We start from the raw sequence: 24,190 nt of genomic DNA, 5'->3' as shown, positions 1-24,190 counted from the left end.
CTTTAAATCAAAAAATGAGGCAAGATTTGGGTTGGAAGATGGAAGAAAAAAGAAAAAATGAAGGAGGAGGAGGAGGAAAAGAGAAGGGGGGCGGCGAGGGTTTCTAATTGGACTATTTGCATCTCGTATAAAATGGTATGAGATTAAAATCATTACCTGTGACGGATATGGAAATACTCTCAAAATACTCGGTACTTTTAATAAATCTTTTATATATTAAAAATTGATATTGTTTTTTAGATGTAAGATGTGGGATTCAAACCCAACCTTTTGTTCTTCCACCATTGAATGATACCATTAAACTACTTTATTCTTATTGATTAAAGCTCAATTTGTTCAATTTTTAAATGAATGATTTATTAAATTGATACTTTGTTAAATTTGTAATATTTTTTTATTTTATGTGTTGATTCTTAATGGGTAAGGACACTCGTGGATACCCGTGAATTAAATGGGATGGGTGTGAAATGCAAAAGTATACTCGTTAGAGGGGTACGGATAATTAAAAAATAAATGAGTAAGAGTTTGGGGTTGAGGTTGGGATTGACACTACCGCGCATACCCTACTTATTGTCATCCCTACTTTTGTTATTTATTTATTTTTTGTAATTTCCTATTTTTGTAATTTTAGTTTATTTTCTTATTTAATTATAATTTCTACATAGGTTTAACTAGATTTTAAATTTTACATTTAGGCCATCTCCTTTGTATTAGATTAGACTTTTATGTATTTGGGTTTTGATGTAATTTTACCCTTACAACTAGTTTGGTATAAATTCATCTATGTAAAAAACTTAATCATTTATTAATCAATTGAAAATCTCTCATTTCAGAGAGTTAAGGTTCATAGAAAATAAAATTTATAGAAATATCAGGCAAAAAAACTGATACTAAATAATATATTATTAGTTCAGCTAGGTTATCTATATTAAATTAGCAAGTGAATAAAAGAAAAAACTGTTGCAAATAATTACTTTGTAGACTTGAAGCATTATTTGGCCCATACCTATCTAAAATTGTGTCATTTAGTTCCTGATATATTATTTAGTCACATTTAGCTATTGAACTATTCCATTTGGTGAAATTTCACCCAATTTGTATGGATACTTAACGGAATCGTTATCTCATTGATAAGTAACGATATTTTGACATTTAAACTTGAAACGTGATATTTCTTAAAGTTTTTTCTCCACATTATGTGGAAATAACTGATTAGATTAAAAAAAGAAAAAAACAAAAACAAATCCTAAACTAAAATCTATTAAATTCAAGTGTCAAAATATCGTCACTTATCAATGAGAAAATAATTCGGTTAAGTTTGAATCCACATTTGGTGAAAATTCACCAATTTGGGATAGATCAGGGGCAAAATGTGACCAAATAATAGGTCAGGGGTCAAATGACAGAATTTTGGATAAACCAGGAGCCAAATAGTGCTTTAAGCCTTACTTTGTATGATAAATTATAGGGTAAATAATTATAAAGTCTTTGTATTTTTACTTAACTCATTATTAGGTCTATCATATTATTATTAGATCCTTAGGTTTTATATTAATCAACTCTTTAGTCCATTTATTTATTTTTATATATAAAAGTACAAAATTGCTCTTAATTATATAAATAAAATAACTTATCTTCTAGTTTTCAAATTTAATCAAAATAGTTTTAATGTAGTTTATGTAGTATATGTACACTGAAATTCTTGTACTTGTATATATTAATTATATAAAAAATATATATTTCTTATTCTCTTAAAAAATTCACTTTTATAATTTTATATTGTTCTACCCCAATTTTAATAATTTTTACAATATTTATCATTTATTTTTTTTAATGAAACTAAATTAAAATTTATAATTATATGAAAATTAATAAAACACTTAACTAATATTGGAGAGATTATTGTTGAAGGAAAATAACATAAAATATGTAAAATAGATATTTTATTATTAAAACATATAGTAAATGGTAATTTTGGTATTTCAATTTTATTTAGTATAATTTCACCATTCATTCAAATATAAAGACTAACGGGACGTTTGGTATTCTATTAGATATGGATAAGGATAAAGGTTGAGATAGAGATAAAGATAAATGGTTGGGATAAGGATAAAAATATGATAGTCGAGAATTATTATTCAATGTTTGGTATGTGGGATGGAGATGAGGATAAACATTTTACTATTTTAACCTTATTTAAACTACATAACATTAATTTGAGGGATAAGATGGATTTTTCCATCCTATTAAAATCGGAGGAGCTTACCTCACTTCCTTATACCACCCCCTCCTGGGTATAGGATTTGTGGGGTGTTTGTTAGAAGAGATATAGGAGGTGAGATAGGGATAAAAAAACACGAGATAAGTTATCTCGTGTTTCTTTGGGAGATAGAAGAGTGAGACGAATGAGGGATAAGCCTCTTATCCCTCAAATCCTATACCAGGAGGGGGTGGTATAAGGAGGTGGGATAAGCTAATAGGATGGAAAAGTCCATCTTATCCTTCAAATTAATGTTATGTAGTTTAAATAAGGTTAAAATAGTAAAATGCATTATTTTATCCTCATCCTTATCCCACTTACCAAACATTGAATAATAATTCTCGATTATCATATTTTTATCCTTATTCCAGTCATTTATCCTTATCCTTGTTCCAACCTTTATCCCAATCCCTATCCCAATAGAATCCCAAACGCCCCGTTGAGGGATAAGAACCTTATCCCTCATCCGTCTCACTCTTCTATCTCGCAAACAAACACGAGATAACCTATCTCGTGTTTTTTTTATCCCTATCCCACCTCCTATATCCCTTCTAACAAACACCCCGTAAAGAGTTGACGGAAATAAAAACTGAAGGACTATATAATCATTTCTAAAAACATGGGGACTAACTAGTGTATTGCGTAAAAATACAAGGACTTTATAATTATTTACCCTAAATTATATTTGTTTATATTACTGAAAGATAGAGTAAATTACACCCATGACCACTGAACTTTACCCATTTTCACATTATGACCACTTAACTTCATTTCTTCCCGGTATGGCCACTCAACTTTACACTTTTTAACGCCGATGGTCACTCAATTTTAACTAACTTCTCAAAATGACCGTTAACGATCGTTAACGACCTCAAAATGAAAATATTCAATAATTAAAGTTGTTCAGAACGACATTTACCATGAAACCACGTTTTTTATTTTTGAAAATCACATTTTTTGGAGCTTTCTCTGTCTAACTCTTTTCTAACCAAACAACACCTAAATAACCTCAAAAAGAAACTCTTCAAGAATTAAAGTTCCTTAGAATATCATTAACGCTTTGGATTTTTTATTTTTAGTCGTCAATGGTCGTTTTGAGACATTAAGTGCCCACCGATATTAAAAAGTGTGAAGTTCATTGGCCATACCGGAAAGAAATGAAGTTCAGTGGCCATAATGTGAAAATGGATAAAGTTCAGTGGTCATGGGTGTAATTTACCCTGAAAGATATTATAAATAGAAATAGACCTGTCAATTATCGTGTTCGAGTCATGTTCGTGTCGTGTCATTTCGGGTTCGTGTCAAAAAGAGTAAACTCAAACCCAACCCAAAAACTTTCGTGTCAAAGTCGTGTTAACCTGTTCGGGTTAGTGTCAATTTCGTATCGTGTTTTCGGGTTACATGTAATTTTGTTATGCATATATATTAACAATAACTCTTAAAAATATAAGAAAATACGGTACTGTTTTTAAACATTCTATATCATTTTTAGATTAATATGTTAACAATAATTATCGAAAAGTTCGATAATATCGTATTAGAGGGTCATGTAATGTGTTTATAACAATTTAGAAAATTCAATCAATATTTGCAATTAATAATTATAGTTTTATTACACCCATGACCACTGAACTTTACCCATTTTCACATTATGACCACTTAACTTCATTTCTTCCTAGTATGGCCACTCAACTTTATACTTTTTAACGCCGATGGTCACTCAATTTTAACTAACTTCTCAAAATGACCGTTAACGATCATTAACGACCTCAAAATGAAAATATTCAATAATTAAAGTTGTTCAGAACGACATTTACCATGAAACCACATTTTTTATTTTCGAATATCACATTTTTTGGAGCTTTCTCTGTCTAACTCTTTCCTAACCAAACAACACCTAAATAACCTCAAAAAGAAACTCTTCAAGAATTAAAGTTCCTTAGAATATCATTAACGCTTTGGATTTTTTATTTTTAGTCGTCAATGGTCGTTTTGAGACATTAAGTGCCCACCGATATTAAAAAGTGTGAAGTTCATTGGCCATACCGGAAAGAAATGAAGTTCAGTGGCCATAATGTGAAAATGGATAAAGTTCAGTGGTCATGGGTGTAATTTACCCTGAAAGATATTATAAATAGAAATAGACCTGGCAATTATCGTGTTCGAGTCATGTTCGTGTCGTGTCATTTCGGGTTCGTGTCAAAAAGAGTAAACTCAAACCCAACCCAAAAACTTTCGTGTCAAAGTCGTGTTAACCTGTTCGGGTTAGTGTCAATTTCGTATCGTGTTTTCGGGTTACATGTAATTTTGTTATGCATATATATTAACAATAACTCTTAAAAATATAAGAAAATATGGTACTGTTTTTAAACATTCTATATCATTTTTAGATTAATATGTTAACAATAATTATCGAAAAGTTCGATAATATCGTATTAGAGGGTCATGTAATGTGTTTATAACAATTTAGAAAATTCAATCAATATTTGCAATTAATAATTATAGTTTTATTATCTTTATTAATAAAGTGACATAAAAAACATGAGAGAATATAATAATAATTTTCAATATCCGTGTCATTTCGTGTCGTTTTCGGGTTCACATATCAACACTAACCCAACCCAAAAATTAGCGTGTCAGTTTCGTGTCAATCCAAAAATGACTCATTACCTATTAAGCTCAATATTAACACTAAAAATTTATATCGTGTTCGTGTCGTGTAATCGGGTCGTGTGTCATTTTGCCACCTATAGAAATGTATTATGGTTGTAAGTGTTAGTCTCTTCCATTCAAGAGATTTGGAGTTCGAGTCTCTCTTTCAAAAAAAAAAGTAGTTTTTTTTTAAATATTAAATATAAGACTAAGAGAACCGACTCAGACCGCTCAATCGGACCAAGTCAAATGGTTTACGGTTGAATCGATCGATTTGAGCGGTTCTGTCCGGTTTTCAATTATATAAAAAGATAATTCTAACTGAACCATATTCCTGACCGGTTCTAGTCGAACCAGATTAGACCGGCCTTTCCAGTTCAGTTCATACAACCATGATCTGCCCAATGTTCCCAACCTACTAAATATTCTTTCTCATTTAGTGGGTCTTTTTGACATGATGAGAGAACTTCATCTTCTTCTCCATTTGGTTGTCTCAAGCATTGCTGAAAATCTCTTCTCATATCTTGTCTAAGGCCTTGTTTGATAACCTTTATAATCATTTAAATTAAAATATTAAGCACTTATTTAATTTAAATGCGTTTGATAATGGTTGTTTCTCCACCACTTAAATTAGTTAATTAAGTTAAAAATCACTTATTTTGATAAGTTAAAATATTTAACTTAATGTTTTAAGTTAAACATTATCAACTAATATTTTTATTAAAATTATATCATTCAATACTTTCAATACTTATAATATTCAGTACTTATTTTTTCAGCACTTAATTTTTAACTTTATCAAACATCACCTAAGTCTTTCCACCATGTTCTTCATTTTTCATCTCTTGTCTGAAACTACTAATTTTTCTATCCAAATATTGCATGGATGTTCTTCTAATTGCGATGGAATCAAGTGTTCGAACAAATCTCGAATTTGGAGACGATCAACTCTCAACCATTCAAATTTCATTGTTCAAGTCTTGTATTCTAATTATAATTATATACATGGTCTTTTTTTTAACTTTTTTTTAAGAAATATATGTATTAAGTATTTTTTTGAAGCAATATATGAATTAAGTATTAAACTTGTTTTCTAGTTAATTTTTTAAGGGAAAAGTATAAAAATGTGGTTACATCTGTTTTCGATCGGCATCCTTGTAGTTTAAAATTTACAAATTGGTACATTGAGGTTCATTCAGTTAGCAAACACATGCCAAATTGACTAAGGGTGTTCAAATTCCAAGGAAAAAGAGTTAATTTTGTGCTTATATTTATTTATTTTATAAATTAATCTCCTTATTATCTAATTATCACAAACAAACCCCAAAATAAAAAATAAAAATCAATTACACCATCTTCTCCATCTCTCTTTAATTTCTTATTTTTCTCTCTTCTCTCCCATCTTTGTTAATTTCTCTCTCTCTAAAACCATTTGAACATAAGATTTATATATGGACTAAAAACGAGTGTCCATACTGTTATTTGGTTAAGTTTAGTTCTTTTAGCTTGGGGTTTATTGTTTAATCGTGGTGTTAGGAGAACCAAAGACACTGCAAAAGTTCTAAATTACATCACGAGAGGTGTTGCTTCTTGTGTGATTGGTGTTGCTATATGGCTACTCAAAACTTTGTTGATCAAATTGCTAGCTTCTTCGTTTCAATGCATGAGATTCTTTGATAGGATTCAGGAAGCAGTGTTTCATTATTGTGTTCTTAGAGCCCTTTCTGGACCTCCTCTCACGGAGATGGCTGAAAAGGCCAAAAGTAGTCAATCGATCCCTGGGAAATTGAGTTTTAATGTTGTGGGGAAGAAGAATGAAGAAAATGAAGTATGAGAAGATTTCGACTTGGACAATGAAAGGATTGATTAATGTCATTGAGTACAGGGTTATCTACTCTTTCGAACACTCTTTACCAGAGGGAAGATGAAGACGGTGAGCAGAAAGATGACGAGATTACAAATGAGTGGGAAGCAAAGCCTGTTGCTTATAAAAGAGAGAAAGGAAAAAAAAAATTTAAGGGAGATGGAAAAGATGGTGTAATTGATTTTTATTTTTTATTTTAGGGTTTGTTTGTGATAATTAAATAATAAAGGGGTTAATTTATAAAATAAATAAATATAAGGACAAAATTAATTTTTCAGTTAACTTTTAACACTATTAATCAATTTGGTATGTGTTTGCTAACAGAATGAACCCCAAGATACTTATTTGTAAATTTTTAAATCATAAAGATGCGGAATAACAGATATACCATAAGGTATTTTTTTTAATTAAAATAGATCAAGAAATTTGACCTCGTTTCATAAATAAAGAAAATGAAATTCCACGTAAGCAGGGAAGTCATCAAAAATCATAACGGTTGGTAATTAGAAGTATCGCAATGGCCAAATCCAACGGCCAATAGCCAAATAAAAATCGAATAATAATCCAACGCTCCAGGAAGCAGAATCCCTACCAGCAGCGCAAAACTAGCCGTTGCGAAGAGCGGCCAGAAAACCCTTTAACGTTCCTTTTTCTTCATCTATTCTCTCATTCATTGTTCTCACATCCATCACGAACCTAATTCTTCCTCCAATTTCTCAATCTTAATTCAACTCCCATTTTATCATCTAACAATCAATACTGATTTCTTCTTCTTCTGAAGATTCGTGCGGTATTTCAATGGAATCGATCAGCAAGTCTTCGAAATCTGTTACTCCCATGAAAGATAAATCGAAGACTCAAGAAGTCTCTAGACTCTCTGAGAACTCAAACCCTAACTTTTCCTACTCCAGTTCCGGTGCAAAAGTCACTAATTCGCCACTGATCAGATCTTCAAAATCCCTAAAATCAGCGTCAAAAAATCCAATTGTTAATCAGAATGTGGTCCTCTACTCCCCTAGAAAGAAGATTAGAGAAAGGAAGTTCGTGGTGGCAAAGAAGAATTCTAAGAAGGATAATGTGAGTTCCGATTCGACTGTAGACTGCAAGTGTAAGGACAGATTTGGAGGCATCGCAAAGAAGTGTTTGTGTGTGGCCTATGAGACGTTAAGAGCTTCGCAAGAGGAGTTTTTCAAGAAACGAGAAGAGAAAGACGAATTGGATAGGGAGAAGGCCAGTGACTGTAGAGCTGAGAGTGATGCTGAAAACGAGGAGATAGAGAACGGATTTATGGCTCAGAAGGCAGAGATTGATGATGTGTATGGTTCGGATAAGCAAATTTTGAACGAGGATGAGGAGCCGATTGGAATTGGAATTTCTGCTGTTAAGAGGAGGAGGGATAGGATACTTGAAGCGGGAAGAAACAGTATACCTGCTGAATGTGGTAAAGTGATGCATATGGTTAAGATTTTTGAAAGAGCGTTTTCAATAAAAGATCAAGAGGAATCTGATAAGAAGGAAGATGAGAAGATTAAGGACGAGAGGAAGAAGGCAATGCGGTGGGCGCTGCCTGGACTCCACCAGCCTGAGAGTCATAGTAATTCATCTTCAATGACTGAATTTCAGCCTCATAAGGCGTTTGAAATGAATGATTCTTCGTCATTATCTCAGTCAGATTTGTTTTTGACTTCTGAAAATTTAGGATTGGATCCAAGGTTTTCAGCTTCCTCATCATGGGACGGTAGTCAAGGCAGGTCAGTGATAATTACTGAATTAGTTTAATTAAATCCTAGATTTGATCGATAGCTTAATTTAGCATCCTAATACTTCATACTGAATTAATATTCAACCCTAGACTTGATTATAGCTTGTTTAGTACTTTGATATTGATTAGTGATGCTTATTTGGATTCTACAGCATTTCTAGCAGAAATTCTAATGGGGGTAGAAGAAGCCGAAGAAATGTAAGATTGCTGCTTCTCCTCTTTGTGAAATGAGTATATGTCTTACATATGTGAATTTTTAATCACTTTGTTTGTATTTAGAGCTCTGAATCATGTGGAATAATGGGAGGTAACAAATGGAAGAAAAAGCAACAGAAAGTCACAAGCCAAAAGCCATTTAAGCTGAGGACGGAGGTAAATATTCTACAATGAGTTTTATAATGACGTATGTACCTTGTTTTTGATTGAATTTCATTATATAAACTGTGGTGTTTGGTTCTCATTCTAGCAAAGGGGACGAATGAAAGAGGAAGAATTCATGAAAAAACTCCAGCAAATGATGAATGAGGAGGAGAAGCTGCGGATTCCTGTTGCACAGGGCCTTCCTTATACAACAGATGAACCAGAGGTAAGTTTTGTCAACTGCTAAAAGCAAATGAAATAAATATATACATTAGTATTTCTGGAAATGGAGAAAAATGTATTCAAACTGTCTTTTTTCAAAATGCTATGTCAATCATGTTATGAGGAGCTCCTTTATCTCATGGAAGTTCAAAACATTACTTGATTACTGGAGATGGAATATGTGATTAACCCTTTTCTTATCATATGTTTTTGTTCATGGTTAACTAAGTTGAGCTTTTTTCTCCACGTAATTTCAGTGTCTAATTAAACCTCCTGTAAAAGAGAGCACAAGGCCCATGGACCTTGTACTCAACAGTGATGTTCGAGCAGTGGAGCGTGCTGAGTTTGATCACCAGGTAATGATAAAACTATTCTAGGAGTTCTTCAAATGAATATTGTATTCCTTTTCCTATTTCATCACATACTATTCTCAATTTATGTTCGGCTGGTAGTATTTTGAATCTTTGATGAAATATGAGTGTATATGGAAAGATGCTGCATTTGTGCCTCTATTTCGGGGTAATGCCCATTGTTAGACTGACCAACTCAGTTTGCTGGTTGGTTGGGAACTCTGTGGTTGATGTGTTAAATTTATTTCAGTGTTGTTGATCTTGGTCTCATTGCAAAATTAAATTTTATTACATGGAGTTGATAATTTGTGCCCTATCAGGTAGCTGAGAAGCTAAGCCTTATCGATCAATACAAGATGGAAAGGGAGAGGCAGCAGATGGTAAATTGATCCACTGATTAAAATAAGATGCAGAATTTTATGCTATTGAACTGTCAAATTAACATTTTTATTTCCTCTGATAGTTGGCGGAAGAGGAAGAAGTCCGTCGATTGAGAAAGGAGCTCGTTCCAAAAGCACAGCCTATGCCTTATTTCGACAGGCCCTTCATTCCCAGGAGGTATTACCTTCTTCTTCTTTTTTCCTTTTTTTTTTGCCCATCCACATGCCAAAACCAAAACAACAAATGACTAGAGAGAGCAAAATTTTGGAAGTGAAACTCTTTGGTCAACTAGTTAATCACTAATAAATCAATTTAAAGCTTAAACTGTATGCAATTGATAAAATAGGCTGCCATTGACTCTTCCTTATTTTCTTGGCAATGAAGATGAAACTCTTTGGTCAACTAGTTAATCACTAATAAATCAATTTAAAGCTTAAACTGTATGCAATTCATAAAATAGGCTGCCATTGACTCTTCCTTATTTTCTTGGCAATGAAGATGAAACTCTTTGGTCAACTAGTTAATCACTAATAAATCAATTTAAAGCTTAAACTGTATGCAATTCATAAAATAGGCTGCCATTGACTCTTCCTTATTTTCTTGGCAATGAAGATGAACCTCTACTTAAGATCTACATTGTTTGATGCTTAACAATCAAATGGAAGCTTAAATCCCATCATTATGTACATTCAAGCTCAAAAATCTGGCAGCAGCAATTGGGGGCAAATCTACGCTTCCCTCAATCTCATCTACGTTCAAACATAATGCATCTTGAGATTACCCATATTTGAGAGGCTTAAACAAAAGATAGAAGACCAACAGAATTTTGTTGCTTTTTCAACTTATCATTTTGTTCTTTCTCTGCAGAAAATTATAATTCATGTTTAGCATTGCTGATCTTTTGCTTCCATGTTGGGTGATATACTAAGATCAAAAAAATTTAACCTATATGCACTTTTTTCCTTCTAATATAACCTTGTCAGTTTGTTAACATGTATATATATAATGTGTTATTCAAGGTTGTGGTGCTTATGTTGTAACATAATTTTGTTTGGCAACATTTGTATATATAAAGTGTCATTCAACATTGTGTTTATGTGCTGTATGTAGATGTTGTGGAGAATGGATTTTAAGGGTTTTGAGATTGAATTACAAATTGTGTTATATTGTATTTGATGAAGGTCAATGAAGCATCCGACAGTGCCTAAAGAACCAAAGTTTCACATACCAGAACATAAGAAGATGAAGTGCTGTCAATCCTGGGATGATATGAGCATGAGCACCTTCACTTACCAATAGCAAGACAAAGAATTGAAGATAAGAAAGAAAGAATGAATGAATGCAGAAACATATTCTGTTGCTTACTAAATAATGAATGCCAAATCATGATTCTTTTCACATGTGTGTATGTATGTAGATGAAAAGGCAACCAATTTAGTTGCAATTTTGAATAGTTTGGATTGATATTAGAATTACAGTGAAGTTAATGGAAAGAACCTACTGGTTATGAACCTTTCTGTGTTCTCTCTCTTTACTCTCTAGTCTTCAATCATTTCAAGTTATGAACCTTTGTTAAAATGTCAGTACCATTGTCATAATCCAGAACTTCTATTATACATTCCGTGTAGCAAGAATATTTCTACAATTCTGAAAACTCTACCTTTGTCAAATTAAGAGAAATTGTCCATTCAAACCCCTTCCCACCAAGAGCCAACACATCAACCACTTACACTCGTGAATATCGCCCAACGTCAAACTAAAACGAGCCTGAAACTGCCTATTCTCCCTTTGAACCACAACTCCTAACCCAAAATATTTTCATTTAAAAAAATCGCCCCATCTACATTGCATTTAACACAACGTTCTCTCAGAAACTTCCATTGCTTCACCGTATGATTAGCAAACGAAGACTAATGGAATTTTGAATTTTGCACTCTTTTCACTTCTAGCAGAAAACACGCCTAGAGTTGAAGCTATCAGACAACACTAGGTAAAGAACCATAACAACTCTCATAACCCCATCCTCACTGTCTTTCTCACAAAATCTAAGGAACTGTCCACTGCATCCCCTAACTCCCCATGAGGTTCATTCAAACCAGATGCAACCCAACATCCCATTCGTAAATGAACAAACGACGAAAAGGTGCCAGTTGTATTCCACATCAGTACCACAGAGCATGCACCCAATTGGTACCAACACATGTCAAGCTAGCAACTATGAGCGAAGGGGAGACAACGCGAGCAGAACATCTAGAGAAAAAGAATAGCCTTAAGATGCAGCTTGAGATTCCAAACCAAATTCAAACACCCATTGGATTCCGATCATGAAGAACATTATCTAAAATCCTATAACCCGATTTTGAAGAATAGACTCCATCTTTGGTGAAATTCCACACTAGAGTATCATTAACTTCTCAATACAGAGCCGCATGTTATAAATAATAGTAAATTCAGTTTGGTTAAAGCAAAAGAAAGTCTCTCGATACAGTATGTTTAACTATATAAAGATATTAATCTTTTATCAAAACTAATTAAGTTAAATAAAAGAAATTTCAAGTTTATTTAAGTCATCGTAAACATACTCATAAGGATAATGGACATCCCTAGCAAAAGACCTCGAAAAGGAAGAATCAAACCCACACTGTGATCATTGACCAAAACGGAGTAATTCAAAGATTTGACACAGATCTTCATCCAATAAACCAATCTAGATTGGAAAGCGATCTTACAAACGATCAGCTTCAGGGATATCCCAACTTATCCGGCAGTAGGATTTGCTGATATCTAATTCAGTACCACCTCTCCACACTTCCCCCTCGTTTTCCTCGTATTAAGTCTCAGGGATAGAACCACCTTTAGACGATTTTCCAGAACCTTAAGACAATTTGATAAACTGAGCTGCATAAACAGATAGGAGATAGTAGGATGAATAAGGGAAAAGTAGGATCGATAACAGCCAGAGATCACACAAAGTGATCAGATTGTAACATTTGGGAATAAGAGAAATATTTGTATTGTATCATTGAGTTTTGCAGGAAAAGAACCTGTACTAAGCCAACCCCACACAAGCTTTGAACATATCTTTCCAATAGTTGGCCAAAATGAGAAAGTAAAAAATCATAATCCAGATTGGAGATAGTAGGATGAATAAGGGAAAAGTAGGATCGATTACAGCCTCCACATGCGAAAAAAGCTCAGTGAAATAATTACTTAATTATCTAGCCCATCAGACAGATTAGATGCTTGTCTAGCTGAAGCTGAGGCATGGAAACATTTGGTGTTAAGAGCTCCATCCTTGAGCTAGAAGACATTAGCCCACTGACACCAAAATGTTTCCCATTTTCCAACAATCGTGCAAAGGAGAAATCAGAGCAACTCTAGTGGTTGGAGGGTTGTGTTAGTTTGAAGTTCCAATTAAATGAGGGATCATTTATATAATTTGTATTAATTAGGAACTCTTTATGTAATTTGTAAATATAAAAAAAAAGTCAAAAATTATTTATTAGGGTGGCACCGCCACCCATAACTCTTGAATTCATTACCAGCAAGTTGCTGGCAATGTCCCCTTAATGCCAAAAGGGATGATAATATATATATATATATATATATATATATATTTTTGGATAGTGAGGGAGAGTTTGAGTGAGTGAGAGCAAATTCTTTTGCAAGAGAGAGTTCTCAAAAATTGAGAGTGAGAGTAAGTTATTTTTGGGGAGTTTGAGTGATTTAATTCCTTCAGAGAGGGTAGTCTAATTATTTTCGGAGAAAGACAAAATAGTAAGATAATTATTTTGTGGTATTTTCGGGAAACACCTGAGTGCTACTATTTTGGTCTTATCTTATTGTAACTCTAGAAAGTTTCTGGAGAACACCATCTTTGTACGCCTACTATTTTATAGTGGAAGAATTTACTCTCGAGCTTGATCGTGGACTAGCCTGCAAGGGTGAACCACGTTAAATTATCGGTGTCATTTTTATTGATTATTTTGCTCGTCTTTATTTTTACGGAATAATTTTTCCGCGTTATTCCCAACAACTGGTATCAGAGCCTAGTCAACATGGAGAAAAAATTGACAAGAAAAATGGTCAGTCTAAATGGCTCAAACTACCACATATGGAGAAGCAAAATGAAGGATCTCCTATATGTGACGAAGATGCATCTTCCGGTGTTCGGGACAGACGAGCCCGACGGCAAGTCGGATGGAGACTGGGGTTTCGAGCATGAGCAAGTCTGCGGCTTTATCCGATAGTTTGTTGACGATAATGTGTATAATCACATTGCTGGCGAAACTCATGCACGAACGTTGTGGAATAAGCTCGAAGATTTGTACGCCTCAAAGACCGGCAACAACAAATTATTTTATTTGACCAAATTGATTCAACTAAAATATCGAGACGGTACTTCTCTCACAGACCACTTGAATGAGTTCCAAGGGATCGTGGATCAACTTTCCAGTATGGGGCTTAAAATTGAAAATGAGCTCACTGCTTTACTAACGTTGGCTTCCTTACCAGAGTCATGGGAGATTCTAAGAATTTCACTTTCAAACTCAGGACCAGATGGCAAAATTTTCATGGAGTTTGTCAAAAGTGGAATTTAAATGAAGAGATGCGGCGCATGATGCAAAGAGCCTCTACATCACAATCAGATGTTCTGGTCGTAAATTCTAGAGGAAGGAGCGAAGCTAGAGGATCCAAAGATAGAGGCAATAGCAGGGGAAAATCCAACAAGTATGCCAATGTTGAATGTCACCACTGTAAGAGAAAAGGCCACATCAGAAGATTCTGCAGGAAGCTCAAGCAAGAGAAAAGCAAAGGCAAGGAAGAGAAGAGAGATGACAGTACCGATGACGAACGAACAAATGTTGCTGTCGAGTTCAATATTGTCTACGATGCTGATATTATCAATCTTGTAACCCAGGAGACTAGTTGGGTGATTGACAGTGGTGCTACTATTCATGCCACGCCTCGAAGGGAATTTTTCTCATCTTACACACCAGGAGATTTTGGTGTTGTAAGGATGGGAAATGACAACTTCTCCAAAGTTATGGGAAAAGGTGACGTTCACCTAGAAGTTGAGAATGGCATGAAGCTAGTATTGAAAGATGTCAGGCATGTTCCAGATATGCGACTGAATATGATCTCCGTAGACAAGCTTGATGAAGAAGGCTTCTGTAATACCTTCCGCAATGGCCAATGGAAGCTCACCAAAGGTTTGATGGTGGTTGCAAGAGGCAAAAAGTACTCAAGGTTGTATCTTATACAGACAAAGCTCTCCCAGAAAGCGATCAACGCAGCGGAGAATGAAAACGCAATCGAATTGTGGCATAGACGCCTCGCACACATGCCCGAGAAAGGCATGACAAAATTGGCCAAGAAAAATATTCCGACTGGATTGGATCATGTTAATTTAAATAAATGTGCTAACTGTCTGGTCAGAAAACAAAACAGAGTTGCTTTCAAAAGTTTCTCTCCTTCTAGAGTGGAAAATATATTAGATCTGGTACACTCAGATCTATGTGGTCCATTTCCAAAGTCACTTGGTGGTGCTCATTATTTTGTGACTTTCATAGATGACCACTCTAGAAAAACATGGGTATACACTCTAAAATCAAAAGATCAAGTCTTATATGTTTTCAAGCATTTTGTAGCCCAGGTTGAGAGACAAACTGGCAAGAAGCTGAAGTGCATTCGGACAGACAATGGTGGAGAGTACACTGGTCCATTTAATGTGTACTGCAAGGAGCATGGTATTCGACATCAACAAACTCCTCCAAAAACACCGCAGTTGAACGGGTTGGCTGAAAGGATGAACAGAACTTTAATGGAGAGAGTCAGATGCTTGCTTTCACATTCAAAGTTGCCAAAGGAGTTCTGGGGTGAAGCTCTAGTCACAGCAGCTTATATTATGAATCTTTCACCATGTGTCCCGTTGGATTACGATGTTCCAGAAAAGGTGTGGTCTGGAAAAGATTATTCATACAAACATTTGCGAGTGTTCGGTTGTAAAGCTTTCGTCCACATTCCCAGGGATGGAAGATCCAAGCTTGATGTCAAAACCAAAGAGTGTATATTTATTGATTATGGCCAAGATGAATTTGGCTATAAATTCTTTGATCCAGTCCAGAAGAAGTTAATCAGAAGTCGTGATGCGGTCTTTATGGAAGACCAGACAATTGAAGACATTGAGAAGTCTGGAAAAGATGCTTCCGGACCTGAAACTAGCTCACCAAGCCTTCAGTTAGTGCCTCCAACAACGGTGCCAAGACAGGTTGGAGAAGAAATTCAAATTGATCAACCGGAGATAGTTGCTTAAGACGATCCCATTCAGAATGAACCAGTCGATGCTGATGAAGAAGTTCGCCATAAACCACCAGTTACAGAATGTTCTCCAGTTTGAACAAGATTCGGTAGAGCTATTCAACGTTCTACCAGATATTCTCTGACCGATTATGTCCTAGTGACTGACGGGGGAGAACCAGAAAGCTTTGAAGAAGCCATGGATAATGAACACAAGCAAAAATGGTTCCAGGCCATGCAAGATGAGATGAAATCCTTGTATGAGAATAAAACTTTTGAGCTGGTGAAGTTGCCTGAAGGCAAGAAGGCTTTGAAGAACAGATGGGTGTTTAGAATCAAGAACGAATAAGCTAGCTCACAACCAAGATTCAAAGCCAGATTGGTTGTGAAGGGATACAGTCAAAGAAAAGGCATCGATTTTGATGAGATTTTCTCACCAGTGGTGAAGATGACATCCATTCGTACTGTGCTGGGGTTAGCAGCAAGTCAGAACCTGGAGGTTGAGCAAATGGATGTGAAGACTGCCTTCCTACATGGCGATTTGGAAGAAGAAATATACATGGAGCAGCCAGAGGGTTTTAAGAAGAAACGAAAAGAGGATTATGTTTGCAAGCTAAAAAAGAGTCTCTACGGCTTAAAGCAGGCACCAAGATAGTGGTACAAGAAGTTCGAGTCAGTTATGGGGGAGCAAGGCTACAAGAAGACTACTTCGGATCACTGCGTCTTCGTTCAAAAATTCTCTGATGATGATTTCATTATTTTATTGCTCTATGTGGATGATATGTTGATTGTTGGCAGGAACATATCCAGAATTAACAATCTGAAGAAACAGTTGAACAAGTCTTTTGCTATGAAAGACTTGGGGCCAGCAAAATAAATTCTTGGCATGAGAATCATTCGAGATAGAAGCGCCAATAAGATATGGTTGTCGCAGGAGAAGTACATTGAGAAAGTACTTCAAAGGTTTAAGATGGATAAAGCTAAAATGGTTAGTTGTCCTCTTGCTAATCATTTTAAACTCAGTTCCAAACAGAATCCTTCTACTGAGAAAGAGAAGGAAGAAATGAGCAGAGTTCCATATGCTTCAGCAGTCGGAAGTTTAATGTACGCCATGGTATGCACACGACCGGATATTGCACATGCAGTTGGTGTCGTGAGTAGATTCCTTTCAAATCCAGGAAAGGAACATTGGGAAGCTGTTAAATGGATATTCAGGTATCTTCGTGGTACTTTAAAAATGTGTTTATGTTTTAGAGATACCGAACCGGTGCTAGTTGGCTACACAGATGCAGATATGGCTGGTGATGCTGACACAAGAAAGTCTACATCCGGTTACCTGATTACATTTGCAGGGGGAGCTGTGTCATGGCAATCAAGACTACAGAAGTGTGTTGCACTTTCCACAACTGAAGCAGAATTCATTGTAGGAATGGAAGCGTGTAAAGAGTTGTTATGGATGAAGAAATTCTTTAACGAACTTGGCTTCCGTCAGGAAAAATATCAGTTATTTTGTGACAGTCAGAGTGCTATTCACCTTGGAAAGAATTCCTCTTTCCATTCCAGATCAAAACATATTGATGTCAGATATCATTGGATCAGGGATGTCTTGGAGATGAAATTATTACAGCTTGAGAAGATCCATACAGATGAAAATGGATCAGATATGTTAACGAAGATCTTACCAAGGGAGAAGTTCGAATACTGTCGAATGGTTGTAGGAATTACGATACCCTCATGTAATTAGGAGGGGGAGAATTGTTAGTTTGAAGTCCCAATTAAATGAGGGATCATTTATATAATTTGTATTAATTAGGAACTCTTTTATGCAATTTGTAAATATTAAAAAAAAGTAAAAAATTATTTATTAGGGTGGCACCGAATTTGGCGCCACCCATAACTCTTGAATTTATTGCCAGCAAGTTGCTAGCAATGTCCCCTCTTTGGCATTAATGTCAAAGAGGGGTGATAATATATATATATATATATATATATATATATATATATATATATATATATATATATTTGGATAGTGAGGGAGAATTTGAGTGAGTGACAGCAAATTCTTTTGCAAGAGAGAGTTCTCAAAAATTGAGAGTGAGAGTAAGTTATTTTTGGAGAGTTTGAGTGATTTAATTCCTTGAGAGAGGGTAGTTTAATTATTTTCGGGGAGAGACAAAATAGTAAGATAATTATTTTGAGGTATTTTCGGAAAATACCTGAGTGCTACTATTTTGGTCTTATCTCATTGTAACTCTAGAAAGTTTTTAGAGAACACACTTTTTGTACGCCTACTATTTTATAGTGGAAGAATTTACTCTCGAACTTGATCGTGGAATAGCCTGCAAGGCTGAACCACGTTAAATTATCAGTGTCATTTTTATTGATTATTTTGCTTGTCTTTATTTTTACGGAATAATTTTTCCGCGTTATTCCCAACAGGTTGCACACCCTCCAACCGCTACACCTCATCAATTTCTAACAACTCTCTCCACAAAACAACTCCAACAAAAAATTCTCTCTAGTGGTTAGTCACAATCACGGGTTCCACACGTCATATAATATTTAATTTTTATTACTTTTAATCAATTAACCTATTTTATAATAATAATAAAAATCATTAATGAATTAATATTAATTAAATAAAAATCTATCAATATTTAATATCAATATAATAAATATTTATAATTTATTTAATTGGATTTAAAAATTGATAGATAAATATAATTAATTTTCTTCGAATTTTAATTGATTGCAGTAATTAACAAAAGTGCATTACATTAAGGAAATATACATTAGAAAAAAACGAACAAGGTAAATGCATTAAATTAAAAAGAATACATGATTGAAAGAGTAAATTTTTCGATGTTCAAGTAGTAAGGTCGGTGATTCTGAAATGTTTCCAGATGTGCTCAACTAGATCCAATTTTAGTTGACCGTGCATGTTTCTATCGCGGATTTGTAAATCCCTTGCGAGATAAGCAGCAAAATCCGGAACATGCCCATGTTGAATGTCATCAGGAACTATGGGCTGAGAAAATTCCTCGGTTGGAAAGTTTCTTGAGTAAGTGTGCCTCTCATTTTCAACAATCATGTTATGTAATATTACACAAGCATCCATGATGTCGTGGAGTTTTTTTTATGCCAATTATGTGCTGGTCCACGTACTATTGTAAATCGAGCTTGAAGTGCCCCGACTGCTTGTTCAACATCTTTCTGTGTGATCTCATGCCTTTGTTCATAACATATTCGTTGAGGGTCATTAGCATGTGGAAAGCTTTTCACATAAGCAGTCCATTCGGGATAGATACCATCAATTAGATAATAGCCCATATTATATGTCTTGTTGTTAACAGTAAATTGAACCGTCGGTGCTGTTCCTTTTAAATTATCTTGGAACAAATTAGATCTACTCAAAACATTAAGGTCATTATTGGACCCAGCAACACCGAAATATGTGTGCCAAATCCAAAGATCTACTGAAGCGACTGCTTCAAGCATGATTGTTGGATATCCATAATCTCCTCGGGTATATTGCCCCTTCCATGCAACTGGACAATTCTTCCATGCCCAATGCATGCAGTCAATACTGCCAAGCATCCCAGGGAACCCATGGTGTTCCTCGTGCATCTGAATTAAACGTTGTATATCGGCAGCATTAGGCCTCCTCATATACATAGGCCCATACACCTCGATAATAGCACGTCAAAAAAATTCCACACATTCTAATGTTGTGCACTCACTAATTTTTATGTATTCATCAAATGCATCAGCCGGAGATCCATACGCAAGTATGCGCATAACTGCTGTACATTTTTGGAGTGGAGACAAGCCACTTCTTTTTGCCGTATCGACCCTTTGTTGGAAATATACTGTGTAATTTTCAAGGTCTTCCACTATACGTATGAACAATTTTCGACTCATCCGGAACCGTCTGCGAAAAACTTCAGCTGAATAAACAGGTTTAGGAGCAAAGTAGTCATTATACAGACATTCTGCAGCAGCTTCCCGATCACGTCTTACATATTTTCTCCTTCGAGGTTCAGAATTGTGGCCGACTTGTTGTTGTACTTGTTGAAGTAAATAAAGATCAAGTTCATCATCCTCTTGAATCATTACAATCGCACTTTGTATCATTAGCTCGTATTTTGCACTACTATCAGAAGACATTTTGGTGAGATAGTGATGATATTTTAGATTATGAGTTTTTGTTTACATATTTTAGATGTATATATAGGAAAGTTTGAAGTTAAACTATAAATAATGGGGAGTTTGAAGTCAAATTATCAATAATGGGGAGTTTGAAGTCATACGAATAATTATGGGGAGTTTGAAGTCAAATTATCAATAATGGGGAGTTTGAAGTCATACGAATAATTATGGAGAGTTTGAAGTCAAAGGATAATGATGCAAATATTGAAATCCTGGAAAGGAATAATAATTTTTCCTACATCTATAAATTATGACTCATTCAGAACAATGCTTCTACATTCAGAGAAGGTTCAACTGAAAAATTCCTAAATGGCTGCATCTCACCCTAATGCTAATACAAATGAAAATTTCCCTAATTTTCCGCCTGAACAAAGTATTGTCGAAACCCTCGACCAACCAGCTTGCACTGAACACATGTTATCTTATCAATATGATGTTGTTCGTTTTCATGGAGATACTTTTGTTACTCTAGGCATGTTTCATCCTTTATTCCCATATATGTTTTGTTTTAAGCTTCCGGTCGATGGCCAATTTCCAGTCCGATCTCTTCACATGTTGTGGTTCCTATGTTATATGCATTACATTCCGTTTGAATTTTGCATGCTAGAATGGTATAACGCTTTCACCGGAGGTAATATTCCTGCGAATGTTGAGACATTCCTAAAATGGTTTATGCCTATTGATGCATGGAAAGATATGTTCACCAATTTGATGGGTGTGAAAATAAGGCAATACCGTGCATTGCGTCCGACGGAAAGGAAAATTCATGGCATATTCTTTCTAAAATTGTCAAAATCTAATTCATTTCATGAGATTTATGAAGCTTATCCATTCTCTGTTTGTGAACAATGGGATGAACATCGTTCCGTATCCAGACAACTGGAAGAAGCTTGTGCACAGAAAAACAACTACCTCATTGGTCAAAATTGGAATGATGGTCTTTGGCGAAATCTTCCAAACGATTATTCAGAAACAATAGAGGAATATAAAGAGATATATATCTTGCAGAGGAGTCTGCTGGAGTTTATGCTAATTCAGAAAACCTGGAATATTATGAAGATGAAGACGACGATATCGATTATGAATTTATGAATTTGTCGCCAAGCCATGAGCCTATCAATAGGAGGGATTGGTAATTCCAATGTTATTTTTAGTATTTTCAAGCCATGTATTTTCAGTATTTGCAATGTTAATTTTTTTTTGTATTTTTAGTGTAATTTTCAGTATTTTCAATGTTATTTTTAATATTTTCAATGTACTTTCAGTATTATTAATGAAGTACTTATTTATTTAAAAAAAAATTAAAATTAAAGTTCATTAAATAAATACACATAACATAGATTAAAATAAATACACATAGATTAAAATAAATACACATAGGATTGTAGCATAGATTAAAGTAAATACACATAACATAAGATTAATTCAAAATACATTAAAATAACATAACATGCATAAAAATAAATACATAACATAATAAAAATAAATACATATAACATAACATGCATTAAAATTCATACTTAGTTCTAGTATAGTGGCACATTTTACGGTGATCTGCTAGAGCGTCATCATCCATAGTCGAGGTATCTTTACCGAGGATTGTGAAATCTTGTAAACGAATTTTTTGAAGACGCCCGCTGCTGAACTGCACGAGCAATAATATCAAGAGATGATTGTCGTTTCTCTCTATCCACTCTTAACTCATCCCAATCTAAGCCATCAGGTATATTGGCGGTGTTTTTAGCTTTAGCGGCTTTTTTGCCGCCTTCTAACCAATTGGACGTTGTTCGATCGCTTCCTGTGTTCCACTCTCAGTTGCCTCCTGAGCTGAGCCTGAAGAAGTGTAGGCACCTGAAGCAGAATTTTTTGTTCTTTTTGAAGAACCTTGTGCTTTGTTTTTATCTGAAAACTCATGCCACTTAGGTTGTCCTTTGAGGATTTCCCAACAATGCATATAAGTAAATTTTTTTATTACATCTCTGAGTAAATAGCTCATTGACCTTACTAATTACCTGTGCTTCATCGCGACCGCTTGGATGGCTATCCCTAATGGAAGTGTATGCTCCATGAAAACTAGATACATCCTTACTAATTTTGTACCAATGACAGGAAGCTATTTGATCATTCACATTAGGACCTTCCTTCTTCCATTGATTATAGTAACTTACAATTTTCTTCCAATAATCTCTTTTCACTTGATCTGTGCCCACAATTGGATCTATGGTTATTATCAACCAACTCTGGCATAAATGTACATCACGTACATTGGTCCACTTCATTTTCATTGATTTTTTATTGTTTGCATTTGGTTCCTGAACTATTGGAACTTCAGACTCGGCAACGGAACCGGTGTTCGGAGATTCGTCTGACATGGTGGACGATCCAAAGCTGTCTCTTCTCATATTTTTAGGAACCATATATGGTTCTTGAGGATACGGGGTACGAGGAAAGTATCCCGACATCATTGGCCGATTACCTGCTGCATTCGCAGGAGGGAAGTAACCGTCGTGATTATAGTAAATGGGAGGACTCGAAGCATATGTCATATTAGAATCATATTGAAAATTACGTGGAATAGGTCGGATTGGAGAACTTTGAGAATTATAAGTATTTGGGGTCGTGTTTTGGGAATTTGGATTCGCTGCGTTTTAAGAATTTGGAACGTAAGAGTAATATTGACTGTATTCATCATTGGAATCCATTGCACAAAAATATCTTAAGAGTAGAAGATGGTTTTTAGATTGAATGTGATTTTTATGAATTAAATGAGATGTTTTATAGTATAAATAAAATATTACCGTTGTGGTCACCGTTGATATCTAATTATATATATAAAAAAAACTAAATTCAAAATATTACCGTTTGTTTTATATATATGAGACCTGCAAAAAATATGCCATGAAATAATATAGTAGTATTAAATTGGTTCATCATTCTCTTTTCAAATAAAATATTGTGCCATTGTCACCATTGTCGGCCACTTTCTTTTCTTTTTCGATTTTCACCCGTCATTTTACATATTTGGCACCCACTCTCTCATTTTTTCTTCACAGCACCTACAAGTGGATTACAATTCCCTAACTTTACTCTTAACATATAATGAACCATTTTTTTTCCAAGCAAGTCGCTCGATTGAGCGACTTGCTTGGATTTGGGGAGTCTCCAGCTTTCTCCTCTACTTGTTGTAGACTTCCTGAAAATTACAAAATGGTCCAAAACAGTACCACTAGACATGCTCTTATAGCGATGAACAAATCTTGGATTATCAAGCAGACACAAAGAAGCCAACTGTCATTTACACTAGTCAATTTCAATTTTGAATCGCATAGGATTTGACTTAAAGTTTTTTTTTGCCATGGAAATAATTAATTAGATTTAAAAAAACAAATCCTAAAATAAAATCTATTAAGTTCGAATAAAAAAAATCTATTAAGTTCAAGCATTAAAATATCGTTATTTATCAATGAGATAACGATTCGATTAAGTTTTAATACAAATTGGATGAAATTTCATCAATTTGGGATAGACAATGGGTCAAATGTAATCAAATAATAAGTCATGGCTAAATGATAAAATTTTGGATAAATCAAAGACCAAACAGTGCTTTAAACCTAACTATTATCATCATTCCATTTACCCCATTTTGATATTTGGGGTTACTCTAACTCTTGTAATCTCATTATCCAATCCCGTTTTCTATTCTCTTTCTTCTCTTTTAATACCATGCACATATATTCACCTCGTAAAATTTTACTTGCTCTTTATTTTACTTTTCAATTTCCATTTGTTTTTTATACTAATTTAATGTTTTTATCTTTTATCTCTAAATT

General features: G+C 34.5%; 1 protein-coding gene, 1 long non-coding RNA gene and 1 pseudogene across 3 annotated transcripts; 1 reads left to right on the top strand and 2 right to left on the bottom strand.

Annotated features, from left to right (window-relative positions):
- The first annotated feature begins 7,362 nt into the window (after positions 1 to 7,362).
- On the top strand, positions 7,363 to 11,362 carry LOC136208567 (microtubule-destabilizing protein 60). 2 transcript variants are annotated; one of them, XM_065999574.1, is made up of 8 exons: positions 7,363 to 8,527; positions 8,691 to 8,736; positions 8,818 to 8,910; positions 9,005 to 9,124; positions 9,378 to 9,476; positions 9,791 to 9,850; positions 9,934 to 10,028; positions 10,464 to 11,009. In XM_065999574.1, exons 1-8 carry the CDS (start codon positions 7,575 to 7,577, stop codon positions 10,465 to 10,467), a joined length of 1,470 nt encoding a protein of 489 aa, XP_065855646.1. In that variant the 5' UTR covers positions 7,363 to 7,574; the 3' UTR covers positions 10,468 to 11,009. The 2 variants fall into 2 exon arrangements, with proteins under 2 accessions (XP_065855646.1, XP_065855638.1); XM_065999566.1 differs by lacking the exon at positions 10,464 to 11,009 and adding an exon at positions 11,033 to 11,362 and having other exon boundaries at positions 7,364 to 8,527.
- Positions 11,363 to 12,382: 1,020 nt separating this feature from the next.
- On the bottom strand, positions 12,383 to 13,215 carry LOC136208581 (uncharacterized). The gene is made up of 2 exons (XR_010677202.1): positions 12,896 to 13,215; positions 12,383 to 12,749 (listed from the first exon to the last, which is right to left on the bottom strand). It is a non-coding gene; the product is annotated as an uncharacterized lncRNA (long non-coding RNA).
- A 6,038-nt stretch (positions 13,216 to 19,253) lies between these two features.
- Positions 19,254 to 20,318, bottom strand: LOC136218820 (uncharacterized; annotated as a pseudogene).
- Positions 20,319 to 24,190: the final 3,872 nt, after the last annotated feature.

Source organism: Euphorbia lathyris, chromosome 1 (assembly GCF_963576675.1).
Source record: "Euphorbia lathyris chromosome 1, ddEupLath1.1, whole genome shotgun sequence".
NCBI lineage: Eukaryota > Viridiplantae > Streptophyta > Magnoliopsida > Malpighiales > Euphorbiaceae > Euphorbia > Euphorbia lathyris.
Note: the sequence above shows the minus strand (reverse complement) of the source record. Positions and strands in the feature narration are given on the sequence as shown.